The sequence below is a fragment of the Rattus norvegicus genome, chromosome 1, assembly GCF_021556685.1.
Source record: "Rattus norvegicus strain SHRSP/BbbUtx chromosome 1, alternate assembly SHRSP_T2T, whole genome shotgun sequence".
Classification (NCBI taxonomy): domain Eukaryota; kingdom Metazoa; phylum Chordata; class Mammalia; order Rodentia; family Muridae; genus Rattus; species Rattus norvegicus.
Window position 1 is genome coordinate 130,283,620 of NC_141534.1, and position 22,621 is coordinate 130,306,240.

Sequence of the window (22,621 nt, forward strand, 5' to 3'; positions counted from 1 at the left end):
TTATTTTCTATGCCAGTGGGGCTCCTTGTCTATGACTGCAAGCCTTTTTTTTTTCTCCTCTGCACATTAGCAGATACAAACACCAATGGAGTCATCTTGAGAGGGTGACATATGGGAGTGCTGGAATAGAGTGCTGGGAAGGCTGCTGGATCAATCTGCTGCGTACCACCACCCATCCCCTATCCCACACAGCAGCACAGCAGACCTGTGTCCTGTCCTAGCCTGCCATACCCCTGAAATACAATGACCTGATCCCCCACATAGAACACAGAATGGACCTGAAACGGGCATGGGATACACACAACAAGGTACACTGCTTTGTTCCCCAGTTCGTGGGAGAAGCACACCCAATGGCTTGTAGAAGGGAGTTTCCATCTACCCTTTCTAGGCCTGGAAACACACTCTACTTATATATGAACTCCCTGGCCTCTGTCTTTGCTAGTCAGATTTTGTCAGCTTGACACAAGTGTTATTTGGGAAGAGAAACCTCAGAGATTGCCTCGCTGGAATTGCCTGTAGGCAAGTCTGTAGGGAGTTTTCATGATTAATGATTGATGTGGGCAAACTCAGCCCACAGTAGTGTTTGTGGAGCCATACTTGGGGGAAGGTGGTCCTGGGGTGTATAAAAAAGCAGGATGAGAAAGCTGTGAGCAAACAAGCCATAAGCAGCGTTCCTCATGCCTTTTGCTTCAGTCCCTGCCTCCAGGTTCCTGCCTTGAGTACCTGCCCTCACTTCCCTCAGTGATGGAGTATGAGCTCGGAGTTGTAAACTGAAATAAACCATTTCTTTCCAGACCTGATTTTGGTCATGGTATTTTTTTCTGCACAATAGAGACATTAAGTAAGACACAGCTCAACAAGGGACCTTGGGCACCAGTGATGAAGGTTCACACAGTCACCTTTCTGGATCCCCAAATCCTCATCCTGTGCCCCCTCCTGCAGCCACCACTTTCTCAAAGTAGATTTTACTTCCAATTGCCATTTGCTAAATCTGTCTCTGAAAAACCATGCGGGGGGAGTGGGGATTAAGGCTGATTACAGATGTTACAGAAGCCATCTATCTAGTCTCTGAGCACTGGATGGGAGTCCAGACGGAGGGTGAGAAACGGTCCAGCTCCTTCTGAGCTGACTGAGCCACCAATATCACCCCCGAACTCTGAGCCCTGCTGTCCAGCCTGGTAAAGAGAACTCTCTTGCCTCAGCCTATTGGAGACTCCCATGCAGCAGGCTGGGCCTCACAGGGAATGCAGAAGCACCAATGGGGTCCATGAGGAAAATGAGCAGCTCCTTCAAGCGTGGTTCAATCAAGAGCTCCACATCAGGGTCCCAGAAGGTGAGTGAGCTTTGCTTGAGGCCCAAGGGCAAATGGACAGCAGGATCAAGGGACACGGGCCTCTATTCTGTTTGATTGCTGCTCCAATGGGCTCTTGTCTTCTAGGTGTGTGTGTGTGTGTGTGTGTGTGTGTGTGTGTGTGTGTGTGTGTGTGTGTGTGTGATATGTACTCTCTACTACACAAAGCTCCTTTCTTAGGAGGTGAACCTGCATTTCCTGCCTCTGTGTCCTGTGTCCGATGTCTCTGCTCTCTCCCTTTATCAGGATGCTGCACTGGTACCTGTGGCCAGTATCCTCATGGCTGTGAGCCATGGCATCCTTTGTCTACACCATGAAAGGTCTCTTATGTGGTTCACCTGCCCCCTGCTTTGTTCTGTTCACAGGTTTATAGAATTACTGGGGGTCTGGGGTACATGATGCTGCACTGTGTGCCTCAGCGATGTTCAGGGTGTGGAGTACACCACATGAATGGGGGCAGGGTTGCTTCTAGAAGATGTGAGGGTGGCCCTGAGTGATCCCTGCTCTGGGTCTGGGTTTCTGTGGTCTTCAAGCAGGCTGAGTGAAAGTCCCGCTCTGTAAATGTGTCTACTGTGTCAGGCTCACTTGTCTTCTGGACCTGCTCCATCCAAGGCGACAGAAAACTAGCTCAGGAATGGGTGGCCCTTGATATCTCGGGCTGCCAGAAGGGGTCTTTTGGACCCATGTTACCATGGTCCATACAACGGGAGACCTGATTAAGAAAATCAGACACAACCTGGGATCTTGTGGGCTATGTCCTTGGATAGAGACACACCAGGTACTTGGCTACACAGTATGTTTATTATATACAAAATAAGAGGAGGCTGGTCAGCTAACATGTTTATTATATACAGTATGGATGAGAAGGCTGGTCAGCTAATCTTGGTAGGTGGTCTGTATAGAGAAGCGGACTCAGGGGGGTCTGACTGTGTAGCCATTTGGGCTGAGAAAGTTCTGTATAGTTTGTACTTCTGTTTTTTAGCTAAAGGTCGCCCATTCACCAACCTCCATACTTGGACCAGGGAAAGGCCTTGCTATCCTATGAATCTGAGGCATTAGCGTCCTTGATGTGGCCAAGCTCATGGCACGATGGCTCATTCAACAAGTCTACACTCTCTTCCCACATTCGGTGTCCTGATAGTTATCAGCCACCCTCATGTAGAGGACGAGGAGGAGGTAGAGGCTCCTGATTTCCACAGGCTCTGGAATGGTGGGGGTGGTGCTAATCTTCTGTCCCTTCCAAGACACTGCTCCACAGAGGGTGAAGGAGACAGGAAGGAGAGGGTGTGAGCAGAAGGTGCACCCCTGCGGGAGCTCTTTCTGACATGCCAGCCAGTGCCCTGGTCAGTGTTGGGAACAGAAGCCAGGCCAGCAGTGTGAGCCAGGTGAGTGCCTCAGGGAAGGTATTCCTCAAGACGGACACTGAGTCATCATGGGAGCTGACCAGGCTGTGGCCTCACAGCACAGAAACAGCTGGACATGTATCCAGCCAGTTGTTTCCCAATGTCTGATGTCCCAGGAACCTGAAGACACACACAAAGAAAATAGGAAACGGTTTATTTTTGAAGGCTTTTTTTCAAGTTTCAAGAATAGAGAAGATCCATCCCCAGGGGCTCCTTGTGGGTGGTAGAAGGTACATCTTTCTGTTCTCCCGGGCGTGTGAGAGTCAGCAGTCTTTCTGCAGAGCCCACACACCCACGGTGTCTTGTAAATTAGCATTCACAAATCTACCGCCACACTTGGCAGGAACACGGCATTCACATGCCGCTAGCTATGCGGCTGCGCCCACACGGTGCTGCATGACCCTCTCCTCCCCAGAACACAGCTGCTCACACTGCTAACTGATAAGCTCTGGAAGGAGGCAGGCTGTGCTGTACTGGAATTCCACGTCTCTGTTGCTCTCTGCCTGGTGCTTACCCTGTGAAGTAGCAGAGTCTAGGTGTGGGAACCCAGCAGACGGGAGGAACATGTTGAGTGTGGTCAGCGTTGAAAACTAGCACTTCTCTCCCCTCCTTTCGTTCTCTCTCCTCCTATTCCCTCTCTGTCCCTCCTTCTCTCTCTTTCACATTCTCTCCCCTTTACTCCCTCTTCCCTCCCATCCTCCAGAACTCCACACTCAATTTTACCTCACATTTAATTGGATGCCCAGGCGAGCTCATCCATGGCAATTTACAATGTTCTCTTGCACAGGCTGGCAGTGTGGTCCAGTAGTAGGGTACATGAATTGTATGTGAGAGGCTCTGGGTTCCACCTGTCCCCTGTACTATGCTCCCACACTCCAAATCCTAACTCTATAAGTCCTCCTTGCCAGAACCGGTCCCTGGCACCTCTCCCCCAAATTCTGAGTCTCCAGCGCCCCCTCCCCTGCCAGAACCCGGGCCTGTTTATGATAATCCTCAGGCCAAGAATGAGATCACTGAAGGGAAAAGGAAGGATGGTTCTTCCAACTGTTTCTGTTTCACGGTGTAGGAGTCTTATTCTGTAGTTCAGGATGGTCTTGAACTTACAGCAATCTTCCTGCCTCAGTCTCCACCCCTTCAGTCCCCCTCCTCCCCACGCCCCAGGGTTAGATTACAGGGTTGAGCCACTTAACCTGTAAGGGGAGAGTGAGAAACAAGTTCCCAAAGTGTGCAGTTTCCTCTGTTTTTGCAAACACTTGAGGCTCCTTTGTCCTCAGGAACTTGGTGCTCTTCCAAAGGTGATCATGCCTGGCCCTCCCTTGTAAAAGGCACTTTTGGCCTTTGGCCTGGCTGGTCAGCTCTTCCTGTTAGGCAGCTCCTCACTTGGTCTTAGCCCTTCCCCCACCCCACAAAAGAGTAGCCAGCCAAGTGAATCAGTGAATGAAGGCCAGCTAGCTCTAGTGCAGGGAAAGCCTGCAGGTAGCCATGTGGAACATGAAAATTCTGTCTACATTTTAATTTGTTAAACGATACATGTACAATTTGGAATGGAAGATCAAGGTCTTGAATAAATTAAATGGTAGCACAGCCCAGTAAACTGTACCTTAGGTCCCCTTAGAAAATTCCAGCACAGGTCCTCAAGAGAATACACAAATTGCTCACATCAGCTTTGCACCCCACTGCAAACAGGAGTGGCCTGGCGCTCATCGGCAAGGGTGTGTGGAAATCTCTGCACCCCTGAACAGCAGAATACTATATAGTACTTAAAATATCAACACAGATGAATCCTGGCACATAGGTTATCAAAACAACAAGCCTCTCATAAAAACTCCAAAATACACTAGGAAATACTAAAAATGACATGTCCTTTTAGGAGAGAGGTGGTTAGTTCTGTCTGTGATCTTTCTTTCTTCGTGGGCTAGATGTAATCATTTTCCTTCTCTCGGCCTCTGTGGTGATTTGAATAGATTTGACCCCCAAAGATTAAAGTGTTTGATTGCTTGGCCCACAGGGATTGGCACTACTACTAGGAGGTGTGGCCTTGTTGGAGGGGGCGTGTCACTGTGAAGGTGGGCTTTGTGGTCTCAGCCTTAAGTTCTGTGCCTTCAAATCAAGATGCAGAACTTTTGGCTCCTCGACACTATGTCTGCCTGGATGCTGCCATTCTTCCCACCGTGATGATAACGGACTGAACCTCTGAGACTATATGCCAGCCCCAATTAAACGTTGCTCTTTGTAAGAGTTGCCTTCACAGCAATGAAACCTTAAGACGGTCTACTTGTTTGTTTGTTTGTTTTTTAACATGGCTCACCTGAAGCTCTCAGGGATCACCAGTCTGTTAGCCTTTCTTATGATTTTGAAATCAAAGCGGTGCCTTCACGATTGAGAATTGTCTTCATCCTTCTCGAAGCCCAGGTGCAGCAAGGAAAACACCAGGCTGCCCTGCCTGCCTCTAGTCTCAGAGAAAGAATTCTGCGTCACTGTCTTTATCAGCCGCTCCTTTGCTTCCTCAGCCCAGAAGCTGCTCACAGGGCACTGGCCAAATCGGTCTGCCCTCCTTACCCTGCTGCCCTCTGTAGCAGCTGTGGCAGAAGACATATCTCGGCTCAAGGGAACAGGAGCTGTGATCTCAGTAACTAAGCTGGGGAACTAGGCCTGGCTCCCTGGAGGGCGCCTCACTTCTGAGTGTGGCTGGAATCTGGGGGATCCCGGTAGAATATCATGGTAAGCCACCACCCAAAGTCGCTATGAAACTATCAACATACCCCCTCCCCCCCCAAAGAAAACGTTCAAATTTCAGAACCAACACACTGGACAGAACGTGAGGAGGAGGCAGGTTGTTGAAGAGCCCAGGGTGCACCTCAAGCTTCAGTACAAGTGTGAGTCTCTGCTCAGAGGCTCTGCAAGATTCAGGAGACTGATGCCAGCAGTCTTCAAGAAAGCAACAAGCCTACTGTGCTGAGCCAGAGTACGCGCATGCGCCCTTCTCTGAGGCGTGCTGCCATTTCCTTGGGGGCTGAGATAGGGGTGGTACTTTAGAGATCAGGATATTTTGGTGGCTGCCAGAGACTTCTAAAAATCCCCTCTTCCTCCCACTGTACCTTAAAGCCAACAGACATGCCTGGCATGGTCATAGATGGACCCGTGCGTGCATAAGAGCCTCCAGGCTCTGTAACTGCATCCCACACGGCTAGCAACCCTGCCCCCCAGAGCCTGGCAGGAGCCTTCTCCGGGCCTCTCCATCCTGTCTCCCTCCTCCTTTGCCTCTGGGATTCAGAACCGCAGAGCAATTCCAAGTCTGGCTTCTTGCCAGGCCTTCCCAGCCTCTGTGGGGTCTTGCACCTGCTCACATCCCCACAGGTCCCTCCCACGCAGAGCTGAGTTATAGCTGGAGTGAATCTAGGTTGCCATGGCATCCCACATATAGAGCATTCGCATCAAGGGTCTGACCACCCTTGTCTGCAGGGTTCTGCTGTGTGATTACAGGAAAGCTATTCAACCTCTCTGGGTTAGTTTCCTCATTAACAAAATGAGGAAGCCATCATTGAAGATGTCTTCAGTTTCCACCCGTGTTAAGCCTAACCACCCTTGCAACAAGTATAGATTTGATGTTTACACCACCAACTGAAAAGCAAAAGCAAAAGCAAACATAAAAACTCTTTGTAGTGAGGGAGTTGTTCATAGCTTGTTCTTTGTTAATTTTCTCTGCAAACCCATTGTGGTGTTTGGACAAAGGCTGGCCTTTAATAAATGCACGCCTCCTTTCTCACAAGCCTTTGCCAGCATTGTAGTGTGTCCAGCAGTGTCCTTGGAGCAGGGGTCTAGAGTGTCAAGTCAGAAAACAGCACCACACCCACCAGGGGTGGATTTGATAGTGGAGTCGCTATGCTGTCAGAGTAAGTGCTGTGGAGATGGATGGGAGAGAGGCTTGGGTATCAGGGTAGGGGATTCATTGAGCTAATTCCTGAAGGCTGAAGAAGAAGCTGTGCAGACACTCACAGGAAGAGCAGCAGGATGGAGGGAACAGACAGTGCACAGGCTAGAGAGTCTGAGGGGAATGGAGATAGGTGTGAGGGATGTGTGAAGGGAGAATCTGTCCCAGGACCTGCTGGCTGTCTGGCCCGTGAGGCAGGCTTCACTCGAAGTTGGCTTTGGCCTTTGGTAGATCATTGACCCAAGAGTAAAGGAAGTATGCAGAGAAAGACCTCTTGGGATTTAACGTCTGAGCAGGTTGAGGTAGCATCATGGCTGTCTTTAGAAGCCGCTAGACTTCAGATGTGGGAGTAGTGGTTGTATGGGGAGGGGGAGCCGTGCACTGCAGCTGGAGGCAATGCCCCCAGGAGCCCTGAAGGCTGCAAACAACCCAGCATTTGAAACAGCCTGTGTGTATTTAAGGCCAAAGACAAAAGTGCCTGTTTGTAGAAGCTGCCCGGAGACTCGGAGTCACGCGGGATCCCAGGCCACCAGTGCCTCCTGCTGCCTTGGGAACACCAGGGAGCCTTGGATACTCTTCCCACCCCACCACCCGTGCAAAGGAAGTGGAGCCCCTCCCTGCCTAAGAAAGGGTTGGCCACACCCCTTCCCACCAGTTTGAAAGTGTATGCACAAGAGGTTTGTTGGCAAAGCATCCCGGTCTTGGCAAATACAGAACTAAACCTCAATTCTTCAACTTCATTACTGTTCTACTTCAGCCAATATGGACTGTCTCTCTCTCCCTTCGCCCCCCCCCCCAACCCCGTGTGTGTGTGTGTGTGTGTGTGTGTGTGTGTGACTGACATGCATATTACATGTATGAGTGCAGGTAGTTCGTGTAAAGGTCCAGGTGTTACTCTATGCCTTCCACATGGTTTGTGACAGACAGACTAGTTGGAGCAGGGAATTACCTGTCTCCACTTTCCCCATCTCTGGGTGGAATTCTGGGACTGCAAACACATGCTACTGTAACCAGCTTTTTAACTGGGATTTGAACTCAGGTTTCTTCTGGTTGAATGCCAAGAATTCTACTCACCGAGCCATCTCCGCTGCCTCGTTTTTCGATTCTTAAACTAACAAATAAGATTTGTACTATCTCTATCATGTACAACATGACACTTTGAGGCATACGAAGGGGCCTGTCTTTATGCCTTTGAACTTTCCTCTTTCTCCCAGGAAACCCATATTAGCTTTGGTGGTGCACGACCTGCAGAGTTCTCTGCTCGAGGGAGCGCGTGCTACTGTGTGTGGGAGATCACACATGCATCCAGGAGCTTTGACAGTGTTTCTAAAATAAGATTTGGGGGGAGCAGAGTCAATTTTTCCTTGCATTTTCCATGCTGAGACTCCCCTAGACAAAAGACAGATTAACACAAGTAACTGAAACAGATGTTTAATGGCAAGACCACCTGCTGTATACACAAAGGAAAACCCAGAGAGAAACGCCCACATGCACCTCTCTAAGAGCTTTCCTTCTTCAAACCCAGGCTCACATGTAACCCTTGAAATAAAGACAGAAAGGAGGGGGTGTGGGCAAAGGCCTGGGCAAGCAGGATAGGGCTTGCTCTGCAAATGTGGATGTTGCGTGTGTGTGTGTGTGTGTGTGTGTGTGTGTGTGTGTGTGTGTGTGTGTGTCTTGGGGGAGGGAGCAGGTACCCTTGGAAGCCAGAAAACAGTACTGAGTCACCTGGGGCTGGAGTTTCAGAGGGCTGTGAGGGAGCCTTCACGGGTGCTGGGAAGCAGAACTCAGGTGCTCTGGGAGAGCAATAGGTGCTCTTATTAGCTGAGTCCTTTCTTCAGTCTCACCTGTGAGAATCTCTTATGACACAGAGTCACCCTTGCTTCCTAGTGAGGAGAAGCCATGCCAAGCATGGAGATCCCATTAGAGATGGAGATCCCATTAGCGATGGGCTTTTCCGTCTTGGAAGGGCCACTTACTTCTGTTCCATTCTCGAAGAGTTGTTTTTGTCCATGGTTTTCCAAAACGACTGACTCACTCAAAATCATCCTTATGACAAAAAGGATAAGAATTGAATTTTGAGGTGGCATGTGTTAAAACTCATCGGGACAATTTTCATGCCTTTCCGGATTTTGTTTTGATTTGATTTGTATCCCTTTCCTCTCGCGAGCGTGTGTGTGTGTGTGTGTGTGTGTGCACGTATGCATGTGCGTGTGCATATGTATGTGTGTGTGTCTGTGCGCATGCATGTATATATGTACTTGGTGTCATAGCACGTATGTGGAGGTCAGAGATCAGCCCAAATGCCAGTTTTCTCTTCTCCAATGTGTTTGAGGCAGGGTCTTTTGTTGTTGCTGGATATCATGCGTCAGGCTAGCTGACTCTCAAGCCGCAAAAGATTCTGCTGTCTCCACCTCCCATCTCTGTACAGAAGCACTGAGATTACAGACCCATGCCACCATGCTCAGGTTGACTTGGGTTCTTAGAATCCAAATGCAGGTCCTCATGCTTGTGTGGTAAACCCCCTACTCACTGGGCCGTCTCTGCAGCCTCCTCTCTGTGTTTTAGAAGCTTAATTTAAGAATTAATTAAGAATTTTAATAGTGGCCGAAACAGTTTGGGGGAACATGGAGAACACAGTGGACATGGGTAGGCCTACCCTACCCTGCTAGGCCCAACACAGTCTTTCCTGGGCCCACTCTGCTTCAGCATTCCAGCCACATGGGCCTCCAGCTGCTCCTACCAGCTGGCCTGAGGAAGGCTCGAGTACCAGCTGGTCCCTGTCCCTGTCAGCCTCGCCCCAGTGGGCCACTGTCCCATGTAGTTCATTCCTCAGGCCCCTTGACTCTGAATCAGCCATTCCCAGGACCATTTCCCCTCCTGACTCGTCTGGGATGTGCTTGTTCTCGATCCCGTCCCGGCCCCAGTAGAGGGAAAGCTCCAGAGAGCAGCGGGGCTGGTAGTATCTCAGCTCAGCAAACATGCTTTCAAGGCTTTCAGGGGGCATCTAGGGCTCGGCTTCTTTGAAGCCCTCACTGGGTGGGGTCTCTGCTCTATTCCTCCCTGCAGCCTGACTCTGGGTCTGTCTCACTACAGTCTCCAGTTGTCAAACCACTGGGCAGAATTTCTAACCAAGCAGTGACATAAATTCCTGCTGTAGGTCACTGAGTACTGTTCACAGGCCTAAGAGGTTCCCTATGAGAAGGGGGACTCTCAAGTTTACCACATGCGTGTTTCTCTAGGGCAGTGGCTCTCAACCTTCTTAATGCTGCAGCTGTTTTAATACAGCTTCTCATGTTGTGGTGACCCACAACCATCATAAAATTATTTCCATTGCTATTTCAGACTGTAAATTTTGCTACTGTTTTGAATTGTAATGTGAATATTTTTGGAGGTAGAAGTTCACCAAAGCGATTGAGACCCACAGGTTGAGAATCACTACTATAGGGTCTGTTCTATCCTGAACCTTCTGAAACAAATGTGTTTTTTACTATTAGTTGTCATGGTTACTGGCAAAAGGAACATTGCTAGCTACAAGTACTGATGCGTCCTTCTTATTTGGATGCCTCTATAATCCTATAGTAGGACATTTTGGGTAGTCAGTAAGAGAAATGGACCATCCCTGGCCATATACAGATTGGAACTGGAATTGGAAAGATAGATTAAGCCTCTCCCATGAGGTCAGTTTATGCTGGACAGTGGTGTATCCTAGATTAAGTCTGCACTGAGTGGCTAGCCCACCACATAGAGGGATAGGTGCTATGGCTTTTGGCTTCCAAGGCCTTTTCAATTCTCAGTAGCCCTCGTACCCAGCAGGTACTCCTCTGGGTCTGGGCTCAGCCTTTTCTATTCTGGCACCTACAGGGCACTTGCACTTGCCTTGGGCTCACAGATCCTCCAGCCTGTGGTGAAGGCAGATCCTGTGCTCTACCAGGCTGTCAGTAGGACTGGGCATCAAGCTAGAAGGATGCTTTCTGAGGTCAGCATGGCCATGTGAAAGGATCAGCACATTTGCTTAGGGAGATGAGATTCCTAAGTAAAGAGATCTAGGGGCCATTACAGAGGAGGTAGGGAAAAGCACAGGTGCCCAGAGTGCTGGGTCCTCAGCTTAAAGATCAAGAGCTAAGTCCCACATCCCCAGACCATGGGTGCCGGGTGCTGGCTGGGTCCAAGCTTAATCTTCCTAATGGTCCAGGCAGGCGCGCAGCATCTGGTGGGGCCTAATGCCCTGGGAATATCTGCTTTCATGTGATTAAAGGCTGTCGATAAGACTTTGATCCCGGAAAAGCAGGCCTGGAAGATGAGCCCAGCTCCCACCACTTTGTGATGCTGGGAGTCAGGAGTCATTTCAGTGAAGAAGTGAGAATGGAACTCACAGGCAGCGCAGAGAGACAAGGGGAGACAGGGCCAAGCCTGGCACTGAAGGCGTAGAAGCAGCCAGGGGCAAAAGGGTTCGGATGCCCAGGGTCTCAGCTCACTGACCCCATCTTCCCATCCCTGGGGCTTTGATGAAGTCGCTGGACCAGTTCCCACTCACCAGTAGCCATGTAGTGAATATTCCTACCGTCACACAGCCTGTACCTGTTCCTCTCCATTCTGACTCACCTCATCTTTTCATCCTGGCCGGGCAAACAGCTGTAGGCGCAGAAGACCAGCTGCTGGGCAGTCAGTCACAGGGGCAGGTCCTTTCAACTTCTGGGTTCTACGATGGTGGCTGAGAGCCCAGGCGGCCCCATGGCTCTAGAAAGGACCTTTTTCTAGACCTGCAGAGAAGCACACTAATGTGTCGTTAACCTTTTGAATCCAAGGATTTTTGACAGACCTTTTTCTCATTGCTACGTCCTAAACGACACAGGATACCATGTTTTGTGTGGTCATCAGGGTCAAGGCTGGAGCTTAGTATGTGGGTTCACTGCCAAGGCACATACATGTGCATCTTCATGAAACATGCACACAGAGCATGCCTGTTCTTGTAAATATTCTATGTCATTGAGGTGTGTCTTCAAGCATGTGCATAGGTTCTGCGCACACACAACCTTGTCTTGTATAAGGGCCTTGAGCACTTGCAGATTTTACAGTCCTCAGAGCCCCGTGACCAGTTACCCTTGGGTACTTAGGAATAACTGTATCCCTCAAATACACACTTTCTGAAGACCTGAGGACGAGGCGCCATGCTGGAGGAGGAGAAGGGGCGGGGGTGCCAAGCCCGCACATGTGACAGCTAAGGTTCCAGGAGCCCAAAGAGCATGGAGAAAGAGCTCCGTCGGGGTGGCTCATGAGTGTCACAACTCACTGTCCAGAGTTTTCTTTTTTTTAATTTAATTTTTTATTAGATATATTTCTTTACTTACATTTCAAACGTTACTCCCCTTCCCGGTTTCCTGTCCATAAGCCCCCATTCCCTCCCCTCCCCCTTCCTCATATGGGTATTCGACCTATATGTCCCCCTTACTGCCCCCCCCATATTCCCCTGCACTGGGGGTCCAACCTTGGCAGGACCAAGGGCTTCCCCTTCCATTGGTGCCCCAACAAGCCTATTCTCTGCTACATATGCAGTTGGAGCCCTGGGTCAGTCCATGTATAGTCTTTCAGTAGTGGTTTAGTCCCTGGAAGCTCTGGTTGGTTGGCATTGTTGTTTTTATAGGGTTGCAAGCTCCTTCAACTCTTTCAATCCTTCCTCTAATTCCCCCCAAGGGGGTCCTATTCTCAGTTCAATGGTTTGCTACTGGCATTGACTTCTGTACTGGACATGCTCTGGATGCGTCTCTCAGGAGAGATCTATATCTGGTTCCTTTCAGCATGCATTTTTTTTAGCTTCATCCATCTTATCTAGTTTTGGTGGCTGTATATATATGGGCCACATGTGTGGCAGGCTCTGAACGGCCATTCCTTGGTTTGCTGCTCTAAACTTTGTGTCCATATCCCCTCCTATGGATATTTTCTCCCTTTTAAGAAGGAGTGGGAGCATCCACTTGGTCATCCATTTTGGTCATCCTTCTTCTTGAGCTTCCTGTGGTGTCCAGAGTTTTCTAAGCCATGGTGAAGTGTCAATGCCCCCAGGGCCACCACAGACCTCAGACCTCCGGAGGCTGTTTTCAGCATGCACGGAATGTGTTTTAGGATTATCCTTCGTAATGCCGTCCGCTCTCCTATGGCTTTCACCCTACTGGTAAAATCCCTGTGACCAAATGGAATTGGCTTGTGCAAGTTAAAAGTGACACTTGTGCAGGTCGGTATTTTGACTGAAAAAAAGGGTGGGGCGGGGGGAAGAGCATCAATTTGCTAAATGACTTTTGTAGAAGCAAACTACAGCTAGGAGTCAGGTTGGCTCTGACCTACAGCCAGGTGGGGGCAGCAGAGCGCTGAGCTGGCAGAGTCTGGCTCACCAACCAGCAAGGGGAGAAAGGTGGGTCATTGAAGGGATGTGGAGGGTGCCAAGTCCCTCAGCTGGACAAACTGTCCAGCTGGCACAAGCTGGGATACTGTTGTTGCTAGAATAACAGCGGCTCAAGGGTTCCTAGCCCCCTGCCAAGCCTCTACGGCAGGAGACACCCCGAGCTCAGAAGTCCCCTGAACTGAAGCAGCTCAACCAGTCAGTTAGGGTTCATGAGTCACTCACTTTGACACTTGCTTGTGACAGAGGCACTTTGTCAGAGGTACAACTCTTTTTGGCTGGAGTCATCTCCACCATGCAGGACCTCGAGGAGGCCACCACCTCATCTGCAGGCAGGCCTTTGGCACTTGGTGGACTCCCCTTGGTTTGGCACGGGTGAGATTTTCATCAGAGATCTGCTCTAAGATTTGTTGGCGAGAGAGCAAAACAATAAGAATGTGTTCTTGTTTTAAAAGTTTTCAAAAATTTTAAGATGGGCAGTAGAGTACGAAGTGGAATTCAGGGCCACTCCAAGTACAGAAGGACCCTAGATGACAGCACACTTCACCTGCCCATATGAAGATGCCTTTGGCCTCATGTAAGCCCAGAGCCTGCTTGGGTTTTGAGTAATGGGCGATGTCTTATGGTTTCTATTGCTGTGAAACAATACAATGGCCGAAGCAACTTGGGGAGGAAAGGGTTGATTTTGCTTACACTTTCGCATCACTGTTCATCCTTGAAAGCACTCAGGGCAGGAACTTGGCAGCAAGACCGGATAAAGAGGCCATGGAGGAGTGCTGCCTACTGGCTTGTTCTCCGTGATTTGGACAACCATCCAAGGGTGATCCCACCTACTGCAGGCTGGGCCCTCACACATCAATCACTAATTAAGAAACTGCTCTGCAGGCCTGCCTACAGCCAGATCTTATGGTGGCATTTCCCCAATTGTGGTCCCCTCCTCTCAGATGACTCTGGCTTGACATAAAACTAGCCAGGATAGGTGGCTTCATGGTTCTGAGATAGAAAAGACAGCTCTTCTCCCCGTTTAGGAATGAGATGGATTCCTGGCACGTATCACACCAGACGTTAGGGGCACTCTGTAAAATAGCTCTATTTTAACATTTAAATCACATTAGTTTGTGTCCTGGAAAGCTGAGATTTCTGATACCTGTGCTCCCTAGTTCTATAACTGCTACTTGTTCTGAGACCCATTTGTGGGCAGGACTTTTTCTGGGGAGTCTATTTCAGTTTGCACAGAAAGGGGCAGTGACAACAGGCCAGAGTAATGATGCCAGCCAATCCCAGCCTGGCGAACCATTGAGCTTATTGGGATCACTTACAGAAGCACAGGTGGGTCAGACAACTCCAAAAAGAAAAGCCCACCCAGCACAGGTGAGGGCTCACAAAAGTGCATCCCTAAAGTTCTTGCTCACCTTGTAGGTAGCCCCTCCAGAGAGTCTCCTATCCATCAGAAACTGTCCACTGCTTTTGTAACTTCACTGAGGGCCTCTGACACGGGGCTTCTTGTGAGTTTGGTGGGCCTTCCTTCCCAGCACACCAGAGGATGTGCATTTCAACAGAAATGAAGCAGCTACACATCGCCCTCCACTCCCTCCCTTGGGAACCACCATGGTCAAGAAGTTCCACCTCGCTAGCCTGTCTCTTCTGTGGCTACTCCTGCCTGCCAACAGGCAGTTGTAGGAGGTCTAGTTGTCGTGTGGGCTCAGGAATAGCATAAAACTAAGCTGTCCTGAGATGCCCTCAGCTGCCTGTCTGTCCTCAGCTGTCACAGAGCTCTGCCCACTGTTATTTCCTCTGCACAACCCACCCCACGTCCTTTCTCCTGCAGAACTGTGTTGGCCGTCATTCAGAATTCCCGTGTCTGAGCCTTACTGCTCAGAATCTTGTCTTCCCCAGAAATCCGGGCCTTAAAATGATTTCTGCAGTGAGGTACCAGCTCAGTGGGAGAGCACTTGGTCTAGTTTTGATTCCTAGAGAATGACCACACATGCACGCACGGGTTCGCGGGCACGCGCGCGCGCGCGCGCGCGCGCACGCACACACACACACACACACACACACACACACACACACAGAGTGTTTCCTGGGGACAGGTAGGCCTTGCACAATCCTGAACTGCAGCCAGATGGCAGTTGTGCACAGGAGGTCCTCACATGACAGACTCAGAAATACACATACATGCAGTGACTTCCACCAAAGTCTGAACTATGCACTGCAGTGTGCAGTGTACCCTTTGAGAATATCAGGCGACTGCCCAGACACCCAAGAAAACAGGAAAATTCAGGGCTATACCCAGCAGGGTATAGGGGCAAATCTTTCAATTTCTCTTTTGGAGAAATGTGGCTGTCCTGCAGTTGTGAAGGACGCATTGGTAAAGTGCGAAGAAACCCAAAGTATCTGTTTAATATGTTGTACACACCCGTGCCAGGTGGTGGTCCACACCTTTAATTCTAGCACTCAGACGTCAGAAGCAGGTGGGTCTCTGAGTCTGAGGGCAGCCTGGTCTATAGAGTGAGTTCCAGGACAGTCAGGGCTACACAGAGAAATCCTGTCTCAAACAACCAAAATAATAATAAATAATAGTAATGATAATAATATTGTGTATATGCATGGAAATATCTTAAAACACCTTGGCTAATTCAATCTTTCCTCTTAAATTTTGTCAGAATAATGAACTTTTTATATTTTTAAAAATTAAGACATGGTTACATCATTTTTCAACCCTGGCTTCCATTCAAATTCACAGCCTCTTTTATATATATATATATATATATTTCTTCCTATGGGGTTGCAATCCCCTTCAGCTCATATATAATATTATGATTCTCTTATGATAGAATGATATTTAGCTCTATGAAAAGTTGACCAGTTGGCATTAGTAACCAATTACTGGGCTCCTTCCTGGGGAAGACTCTCTCGTTTGTTCTCAGTGTTCCCTGGATGCCTGCAGTTCTTTGCGCAGGGTGGGGCGATGTCCTCCTTCCATAGTATTAAGAGCACAGTAGCATAAGGAAATAAACTTGAAAAAAGTAGAAATCACTTTACTGTGAAGAATTTGCAGTGAGGGTAACATAGCTGTCTAAACAAACACCTGTCTAGACCTGTCTGTAAGTCTCAGTGAACGTCTACAGCCTCAGAACAGCCATTCTGAACAGGGGAACTTCCCTTCGGATTTAACACTTTCCCCCTGGATTGCATTTTTATGCACCTATCTACCATGAAGACATAGAACATCCATGGCAGAATTGAAACTGGTAAAACAGATGAGGATGTACACAGCCAACCACTGGACTGAGCACGGGGACCCCAATGGAGGAGTTAGGGAAAGGACTGAAGGAGCTGAAGGGGATTGCAACCCCCTAGGAGGAACAACAATATCAACTAACCAAAACCCCCCAGAACTCCCAGGGACTAAGCCACCACCCAGAGTACACATGGAGGGACTGATGGCTCCAGCCACATATGTAGCAGAGGATGGCCTCGTCGGGCATCAGTGAGAGGAGAGGACCTTGGTCCTGTGAAGGCTTGATGCCCCAGTGAGGGGGAATGCCAGGACGGGGAGGTGGGAGTGGTAGGTGGGTGGGGGAGCACCACAGAAGCAGGAGGAGGGGGATGGGATGGGGGGGTTTGTGGAGGGGAAACCAAGAAAGGAGATAACATTTGAAATAAAGATAAAGACATTTGAAATAAGATAAAGATATCCAATAAAAAGTGAAACTGGAAAAACAAGCAGCTTTGGATGCTCTGTCACTGCTCCTGTGTCCTTCCAAGTTCTGGTCTTCCTCCTTGCCTGGGGTCACCCTTCCTTGTTCTTGATTCTGTATGTTATACTACACCCACACATACACGTCTGCAACATAGACAAGAATCCACACATGACTGAGAGCAGATCTCTTTGTTTATCTGAGATTGAAGAACTTACTTCTTAATATATATATTCGATGTCCACCAATTTTTCAGATATTTTGCATTTCATTTTTTATAGAGCTAAATATTATTCTATCTTATATATGTACCAGATTTTCATATATCTCTTATATTATATTAATTATATTATATAATATGATTCTTTTGACTTATGGTCTTTGCCTAGATCAGTTGAACCCATGAGTTGAGACCCACTTGGGGTTCAAACAACCCTTTCACAGGGGTCATATAGCAGATATCCTGACCATCACATACTTACATCATGATTCATAATAGTCACAAATGTATAGTTGTGAAGTAACAACGAAAATATTTTTATGGCTGGCGGTCAGCACAACAAGAGGAACTGTGTTAATGGGGTGCAGGATTAGGAAGGTTAGAACCACTGTGACTTTTGATTTCTAGCTTTCTATAGCTTATAGTATAAGCAGGCTGATTACAAATGGCATATGATAGTTTGGCAATTTTTAAAAAAGAAGCATGACTTTTAATCATTTAGGAAAATAATCATAGCATTATATGCGATATAATTTTTGACTCACTCACGTAAATCGGCCATCTTCCTACTCACGTGTTTCACGTTTAATCTACTACTGTATTACTGTCTCTCTCTTTTTAGATTGGTAATATATTTTTATTGTTTTTCTCTCTATTGGAAGGCACACGCATATGCACACACACATACACATATACATATATATGTGTATAAATATACATGTATACATACACACAGACACACGCATATACATATATTCGTGTATAAATATATATGTACACACACAGACACACAGACACAGACACAGACACACACACACACACACACACACACACACACACACACTCACACACACTCTATCGTTACCTGGGATTCCAGCTAGATAACTTATTTAAGTAGAGTATCAGCTACCCAGGCAATGAAGACTTTGGGCTCCCAATCCCTGCAGCTCCCTAAGCAGAGACCTCAGGTCCTCAAACTGCTCTAACCCCTCAGTGGCTCAGTAAGTGGAGACAATTGCTGCAGAGGCCTGGCAGCTTCAGTCCATGTAATTACATGGGATTCATGTTAAGGTCAACTCATTCTCTAATGTCCACTCACACATACTAATGACTTTAAAATAAATCCCCTGTGCCCAGTGGACCTACCCATCCTTGCCTCTAACTCCTGAAACCCATACAGTAGGGTTTGACTCATACTATGTGCAGCCCTCTCAGCCTGGCTTCTCCCCCACCCCCTTTTTTATTGGATTTTTAATTTACATTTCAAATGTTATCCCCTTTCCCAGTTTCCCCTCCAGAAATCTGCTATTTCCCCCTGCTTCTATGAGGGTGCTACCCTACCCACCCACCTACTCTCTCCCACTCCTCACCCTGACATTCCCCTACACTGGGGCATTGAGCCTTGACAGGACCAAGGGTCTCTCCTCCTGACAAGGCCATCCTCTGCTACCTATGCGGCTGGAGCCATAGATTCTGTGTACTCTTGGGATGGTGGTTTAGTCCCTGGGAGTTCTGGGGTTCTGGTTGGTTGATATTGTTCTTCTTATGGGGTTGTAAACCCTTTCAGCTCCTTCAGTCCTTTCTCTAACTCCTCCATTAGGGACCCTGTTCTCAGTCCAATGGTTGGCTGTGAGCATCCAATCTGTATTTGTCATGCTCTGGCAGAGCCTCTCAGGAGACAGCTATATCAGGCTCCTGTCAGCATGCACTTCTTGGCATCTGCAATAGTGTCTGGGTTTGGTGGCTGCATATGGGATGCATGTAGAACTCTCAGTTCCTCCAGCTTCACATCTGCCTGTACACTCTATGCTTGATGACAATGGACTGAGCCTCTGAACCTGTAAGCCAGACCCAACGAAACATTTTCCTTTATGAGAGCTGCCTTGGTTGTGATGTCTGTTAACAGCAGTAAAATCCTACCTCAGACACCTATGTTTTGTTTGGACTTCTGAGACAGGGCTGGCCTGGAACTCGCTCATGTAGACCAGGGTGGCGTCTAACTTTCCGCAATCTTTCTGTCTCTGTCTACAGAGCCCTGTATTCACAGGCATGTGCCGTTACGTCTGGCCGCACATTTAAGTTGTGAATTCATTCGGCCTCTGGGGCACATGTCAAGACAGTGTTTAGCTCCTAAGATGCAGCCCGCCTGCCCTTCACAGAGGCATCTAGAGCAGCACCACGGAGCGCTTGTTGATCTGCATGCGCGATGCCGTCCGTGGCGGTCGCTTCTTGCATTTTAGCTATTTCTATAGAAGTTTCACTTGCCTGTCACTGCTGTTTGAAATTCCCAAGGATCCTGACACATGACGCTGAGCATCTCTCCACAGGACCGGTTTCCACCCTTGCCTCTTCTTTGGCGAGGCGTTTAGCTCTTTACGCTATTTAGAGATGGTTGTCTGGGGCCAGTGTGGTGACTCAGTGGGCAAAGGTGCTTGCAGCCGAAACTTATGACCTGAATTTCATCCCTGGGCTCCATACGGAGAGAATGGACTCCTGCAAATTGTCTCCTGACTCCACAGATGCACGATGGCATCCATGTGTCTCTTTCCCATCATACCGTCTTTCTAGATATCATTAAGCCATCCGTGAGTTTTAAGCATTCGATGTATCTTTGGACCAAGTTCCTTTTTCGTTTTGTAATTTCTTCCAGTCCCTGTCGTTCTTTCATTCTCTTAATAGTACCTTTAGAATGTAAGTTTTTTATTTAAAAAAAATTAGGGGTTGGGGATTTAGCTCAGTGGTAGAGCGCTTGCCTAGGAAGCGCAAGGCCCTGGGTTCTGTCCCCAGCTCCGAAAAAAAGAACCAAAAAAAAAAATTAAAGATTTACTTAATTTTATGCATATGAGGACTCGCTTGTCTGTATATGTGAACACTATATGTGCTCATGAGATGTTTAGCTCTCCCGGAACTAGAGTTACAGAAGGTTATGAGCTGTCATCTGGATCCTGGGAACTGGATCCTTTACAAAAGTAATGAGTTATTTAAGCAATGAGCCATCTCTCCAGCCCCCAACTTTTATTTTAATAAAGTCTAACTCATGACTCTTTCTCTTATGAGTCCTTCTTTTGAGACTATCTAACAAGTCACCACCACGCTCAAGGTCATGTTGAGTCTCAGAGGTTGGTGTCTCTCTATGGTTTGTCAGGATCTGAAAATAACTTGCATTTTGAAAGCTTGACTGGGGTTTGATTGGGCTCTGTGGATCATATTGAAAGGAACAGACACCCTAAGCATGCTGAGTCTTCCTATCTGTGAGCACATAGGAAAACTCTGCTTAAAACTTGATTTCTTTCTTTCACTGGAGTTTAATAGTTTTCCTCATGGTTTTCTTGCTTGTTTCTCTTCTTTCCTTTCTTAATTTCTTCTTTTATTGTTTTGAGATAGGGTCTCACTATGTAGCTCTGGCTGGGCTGGAATTCCCACTGTAGACCAGGCTGGCCTCGAACTCACAGAGATCCTCTTGCCTCTGCCTCCCGAGTAGCAATCTTTCAGAAGACGGAAGCAGGATGATCAAACCCTAGCTAGCTCACTTCATGACGTTAGTGTTTCCCTAACACAAGCACTAGATTACCTGTTACAAGACATGAAAACCACATACTGAAATTTCTCATAAACGTAAATGAAAATTTTCTCAACAGAATATCATCAGTAAGGTGGAACAGAAGGCATGTGCCACCCTGTCCCGCGTGGTTTTCTTGTGCATCTTTTGCTAAGTCTGTCTGTAGATACTTCATTTGGGGTGCTAATGTAGATGGTGTTGTGTTTCTCATTTCAAAGCCAATCGTTCGCTGCTGGCATGTGGGAAAGCGACATTTGTCTCTTACCAGTACATCCTGCAGATTTGCTGCCACCCTTTTCTAATTCGAACGACTTCTATATGCACTCCTTGTGAGTCTCCTAGAGATCATCAAGCCATCTGTGAGCAGACTTACTTCTTCTTTTCAGTGATATACCTTCATTTCCTTCCTTGGATTTTCAGTATGATTTTGAAAAACAAAATACCCCTGGAAGAGCACTAGGGACTGTCTTGTCCTGCTCCTGTTTCTACTGGGAATGATTCTGTTTCCTTATTGTTACACGTGAAGTGAACTGTAGGCTTTGCTCCCAAGCGATGGCAGGCCCCCTCCACTCTTTCTTGGAGAGGTTTCTTTTTACCATGCAGGAATGCTGAACTTTCTCAAATGTTCTTTTGGCCTCTACTAATGTGATTATGTGATTATCTTCCTTACTTTGCTAAATGATGTATTATATTAATTAATCGTGCTAATGCTAATGAGCCTTGCATGCTCGGAATAAATCCAACTTTATCATTTTTGCATGCCTCCACCTTACTGATATTTTGTTGAGAAAGTTATCATTTGCATTTATGAGAAATTTCAGTATGTAGTTTTCATGTCTCATAGTAGGTAATCTACTTATGCTTATGTTAGGAACATAACAGAATAAAACGAGCTAGTTAAGGATTGCGCATCCTGCTTCTGTTTTCTGAAAGATTGCTACCTAAAGTACACTGTTTGATCGCCAAATATCTGGAGATTTCCTAGTTATGTTTTTTTGCATTGTTTTCTGGTTTAATTCCCCTGCGGTCTGACTTGTGTTCTTTAAAATTTATTAGGGGTATGTTTCATTTATGAAATAATATTTTATTATTTTTTAAGAATTTTATATGTGAAAACAACATATTTTAATCACGGTCACCTCCTCTTCCCCATAACTCCTTCTAGACCTACCCACATTTATCCACCCTTTCCCAACTTCATGTTTGTTTGTTTTTTTTAAAAAATTATAAGCCACCAAATCCAATTCGCGCTGCCAATATACTCATGGGTATAGAGCTAACTACTGCAGCGTGCTTGACCTAAGAACCACACCCTTAAAGAAAATGACTCTCCATCCTTAGAAGCCACCAACTGCCAATGAGTCCTCAGCTGTGGTCAGGGCTTACGTACGCTTCTGCCATCCATGCTGGATTGCTGACTAACTCTACCATGTATAAGCAACCACAAAGTTCATGAGTTCAGTAGCCTCATCTAGAAGAGGCATTTCCCTGTGGTCTTCCCTGGCGTCTGGATCTTACAGGCCTTCTGCCTCCTCTTCTGAGAGGTCCCTCATGGTCCCTGAGCCCTGGATGCGGTGTTGTTTGTCTCATATGGACATCCCGTTTGTGGCGGAACATTCCAGTGACGCTCTGCTTTTCGACCAGGTGTGAGTTTCAACCCTAACTATTGTCCATTGCACAGAGACTTCTCTGGTGTGGTCTTAGAGACACACTAAGGAGGTCTGCCTTCAGGGATGTGTGTATTTAGACTTATGATGGAATCTTCCATAAGTCTAGTTCCAATCTCTAGATGCTGTTGGGCTCAGTTATGCCCTTATTGATATGGCCTTCCTGATTGTCATTGACACTTATAAATTACTGATAGACGTATTTTGTGCTCTCAGTCCCTATGGTGGATCCGTGTATCAGCCTTTACAGCTTCACCAGTTTCTGCCTCCTACAGACTGACTGTGTGTCATTAGGCACCTACACAGTCATTAAGGGTAGCTATGTTCATTTGGGGAGCTGACCCTTTGTCATTTGTATGGCATCTTCATCTCTCCCTGAAGTTGGCTCCATCAGA

At 47.5% G+C, this 22,621-nt stretch overlaps 1 protein-coding gene across 2 annotated transcripts in view; it reads left to right on the top strand.

Moving 5' to 3' along the window:
* Nucleotides 1-1,115: 1,115 nt before the first annotated feature.
* Nucleotides 1,116-22,621, top strand: part of Trpm1 (transient receptor potential cation channel, subfamily M, member 1) — a 115,609-nt gene continuing 94,103 nt past the window's right edge. For both annotated transcript variants that reach the window (NM_001037734.1, NM_001037733.1), the window contains 1 exon segment: nt 1,116-1,333. In NM_001037734.1, coding sequence (NP_001032823.1) covers nt 1,259-1,333 — 75 coding nt within the window. In that variant the 5' untranslated portion in view covers nt 1,116-1,258.